General features: G+C 45.7%; 1 protein-coding gene across 1 annotated transcript; it reads left to right on the top strand.

Moving 5' to 3' along the window:
* Nucleotides 1-1,382: 1,382 nt before the first annotated feature.
* LOC113295074 lies at nt 1,383-2,270 on the top strand. Its single transcript, XM_026543430.1, has one exon. The coding sequence runs from the start codon at nt 1,383-1,385 to the stop codon at nt 2,268-2,270; it is 888 nt and encodes a 295-aa protein (XP_026399215.1).
* The last annotated feature ends 1,721 nt before the right edge of the window (nt 2,271-3,991 follow it).

Below are 3,991 nucleotides of genomic sequence, written 5' to 3'. Positions count from 1 at the left end.
AAACCAGCCATCTCCACCATCACTGCACAAACTTCTATTTCATTCAATCATCTGCATCCTCTCATAAATCTCCATTCACATCCCATTAACCGCATTGAACCCCCAGATCTGTTGTGTAAGAAATCAAGAATTGCAGCGACCCCATTGAATTGCAGAGACCATCACCACTGCCTCTTGTTTCTGCTTTTGTTTCTCAGTCGAGAAACTCCATTTATACCCAGCTCCGGACACAACAACAACCCCACTTCCATCTGTTGTTCCCGTTGTACAAAACAATTTAAGAATGCTTCGAGTGTTATCTTCAAATTCAGTTCATACTAGCAAACTGAGAACCCCATATGTCCACAACAAATCGATTGAGAAGAGCTACTTGAGCATCACCAGTTCACAAGCGAAATCATTCTGCAGGCACTAAATCAAGTCAATTGAATCACCACCCATGCCATATTTCAAATAAACTTCAAAAACCCCAAATATGTTGTTGTTGAATAGCTTCTTCTCCTTGCTCTTCTCGATGATTTCTAGGCTTGAATCCAGCCTATAACCTTCGATAAATCGAACCCCTTTCTCTGTTGGTATTGCTGTTGCCGTTCACTCGCCGCGATTAAATCTCCAACTCCAAAGTACAGCTCCTTCTTGGCTGATTTCACGACACAACCAATCCCAAAGGCCAAAACCAATTCTATTTGTTCAAAAATCTGAAATCCCATCTGTTTTTCTTCTCAAATTCGAACTCTTCTAACTGAGCTCCAACACCGCTCTCTGCCGATTCCATTCCCTCTATTGATTGTTGGTAATGATGATGCTCGCACAACCAGCTTGATTCAGAAATGAGTTTTCCTCTTGTTTTGGTAAAGTAGAGAAAATGTTGATGAAGCTTTTAGAGTATACCGATAGAAGATGTGGCAATAGAGTGTGCCACGTCTCACATCCTCTTTATAGTCACGAGGGGGCCGGGCTTGAGTGGTGCTGATATAGTAATACCAGGCCAGCCACATTAAATTTATTTAGCCATCTGTAACGATGAGTGATCTTTGTCGCAAAATCCCTTTAAGCCGCAACTTAGGAGTTTATTCTCCGGATGATTGAATTCACTTGTACTTTCTACAAAAGCACTAAAAATGGTGTTATTAGCCAATAAATCGAGTCCTAACTAATATAAATATGAGTATAAAATATAGCACTTACGTTCTTATCAATCAACAGTGCCAAGAAATATCCACGCGAACAATAGCCAAGAAGGCTGGACTGCACAGGAAAACCAACCGTACAAGAACCAGTCACATGCGCTCCCTCCCCCTTTGCCTTGCAGTAAGGAACAGATCGTGGGTCTGTTGGAACAATGGTTAGCGAATAAATAAACCCAACTTCCCCCAACAAAAATGGACCCCAACACCGTTGACAAGAACGATGATAGGTACTCTCACTACCATCGAAGGATACAACACCCCAGGATGGACTGCTACAACCTCCGAATAATGTTACAGAGGAAGCTGGAGATAGGCGAAATTGAGATGGGAAATCCTGAAGGCGGCAAGGCGACTCAACACCAAGTTATGATGCTCTCTCATGAACCGAGTGGAGATGCTTGGAAACCTTGGGAAGACAATGATGAAGAGGCGTGTGAAACCGAGATGGAAAACCCCGCGTTCACAAACACAGATGGTGTGGCTAGCAGGTTTGCACAAACAGTATTGTCTCAACAATTATTTGACTCCCTCGACTTCAGTGAAAACCAAATCAAAGAAGCATCCAAGGCTATAACAGCTATCGCGGCAGGAAAACCCTACGACCCCCTCCCCAAGGAGGCGATTGTGTTTACAGATGAAGACATCTTCTATCCGGGAGAGCATCTTAGACCCTTGTACTTAACCACGCATATCAACAAGCACCCATTGAAGAGAGCCTTCGTATATGGGGGTGCGTCTCTGAATTTAATCTCCATGCACACTTTAGACATCCTGGGAGTGCAGCGATCCGCAATCAGGATGCGAACTACTTCAGTGAAGGGGTTCGGCGGTCATACCCAGACATCCATAGGGATCGTCAACCTAGTCATGAAAGTCGGACCTATCCGCGCACTTACACCATTCTACATACTGGAAGATGACACCACATTCCACGTACTATTGGGGCGAGGATGGCTGCTCAACCATAAGGTAGTGGCATCGACGTATCACCAATGTGTTAAGACCAATATGGGAGGAAGGAAGTATCGGATCCCCTCCACAAGCAACCCGTTCGACCCAGATGAAACATATATGGCGTAGCAATATTCTACGAAGTACCAAAGGAGTCGGATGAAATACCCGAAGTGCGATTTACCCTGCTCCCTAAGTGGGGGGAAGAAGAAAAATCGGAACCGTCTAAGTCCGTATTCAGCCCGTCAGAATGGTATTTCCCGCGGGAAAAAAAAGGAAACAAGAAGAGCAACCCAGATTCCAGCGCTTCTCAAGGACAGATGGAGAGAACATGTACCATATGTGGCAATCAACTAAGGGAATGCCCTCGGATATGCGAGACCGCGTCGGAGTGCCGGTAAACGAAGTGGGGGTTCCCTTAGAAGACCCCAATCAAAGTTTGGCTGAATTACCTTATAACACAATCAGCGATGAGGAGTTGCAAGACCAGCTTATATAGGCGACACCCAGGGCTGCAGAAAAGCGAACACCTGGAGACCTCACCATGGATGGTATGAAAGAAATCAACCTAGGAACGAAAGAAGACAAGCGCCCCATTATGATCAACAAAATCCTAGACGAAGAAGAGAGAGAAGCATTGGTCGCACTACTCAAAGAATACAAGGATGACTTCGCCTTTGATTAGAACGAAATTCCGGGGTTGGACAACGATCTTGTGGCCCATAACCTCGGAATGTCGTCTGAGTTCAAGCCTATAAAGCAAAGAAGCTGGGAGTTCCCTAGGGCCACGGTTCTCGAGATAAAGGAGGAGGTAGAAAGCTGAAGGCTAAGTTCATCAAACCCATCCAGCACCCGACCTGTCTAGCTAACATTGTGCCTGCGGTAAAAAAGAACGGAAAGATCAGGTGTTGTGCATACCACAGAGACCTAAACCGAGCCTGCCCAAAGGACGACTTCCCGCTACCCAATATTGATATGACGCTAGACGCGACAGGAGGGAAGAAGCGGTTCTCTTTCATGGAAGGTTTTAGCGGATACAACCAGATAAAGATGGCCCCGTCAGACGCAAAAAGACCGCCTTCCAAACAACATATGGGAACTTTTATTATGTAATGATGCCCTTCGGTCTTAAAAACACCGGTGCCACGTATCAGCGCGCCATGACGTCTATATTCCATAATTTATTACACCAAATTTTAGAGGTGTACGTTGATAACATTGTGGTCAAAACACAAGCCTCCGAAAGTCACGTCTCCCTCTTGAGGATGGTCTTTGAAAGATGCAGGAAATTCAAGCTCAGGATGAACCCCCTCAAATGCACCTTCGGGGTGACGTCAGGAAGTTCCTAGGCTTCGTAGTGACTAATGAAGGGATTCAAGTAGATCCGAGTAAGGTCGAGGCGATCACAACCATGGAGCCTCCGACAAAACGCAAAGGACCTACATGCATTCATAGGACGGATATCATACGTACGACGCTTCATACCCGGATTGGCACAATTAATGTCTGGGTTCCTACCCTTATTAAATAAAGGTATCGCCTTTGTGTGGGGAGAGGTGCAGTACGCCGCGTTCCAAAAACTGAAGCAATGTTTTGTTAGCCCCCAGGTCCTCATGCCCCCGATAAGTGGAATCCCCCTCTACCTCTATACGACGTTTACTAGTTCGGAGATAGGTGCGGTTCTCGCACAAGACATGGGGGAAATGAATTGTCACCTATTTACTATATCAGCCGAGTCCTACAATAAGCGTAGCTGAGATACCCACGCGTAGAACAAGCATGTTTAGCTCTCATCTACGCAGCACAGAAGTTGCGCCCATATCTCTTGGCGCATGCAACCATCGTGATAG

Source organism: Papaver somniferum, chromosome 7 (genome assembly GCF_003573695.1).
Source record: "Papaver somniferum cultivar HN1 chromosome 7, ASM357369v1, whole genome shotgun sequence".
Taxonomy (NCBI): Eukaryota; Viridiplantae; Streptophyta; class Magnoliopsida; order Ranunculales; family Papaveraceae; genus Papaver; species Papaver somniferum.
This window is presented reverse-complemented; position numbering and strand designations above follow the sequence as displayed.

What these genes read in the sequence shown, in the direction of transcription:
- LOC113295074 (XM_026543430.1), top strand. Translation starts at nt 1,383, where the DNA reads ATGGACCCCAACACCGTTGACAAGAACGATGATAGGTACTCTCACTAC.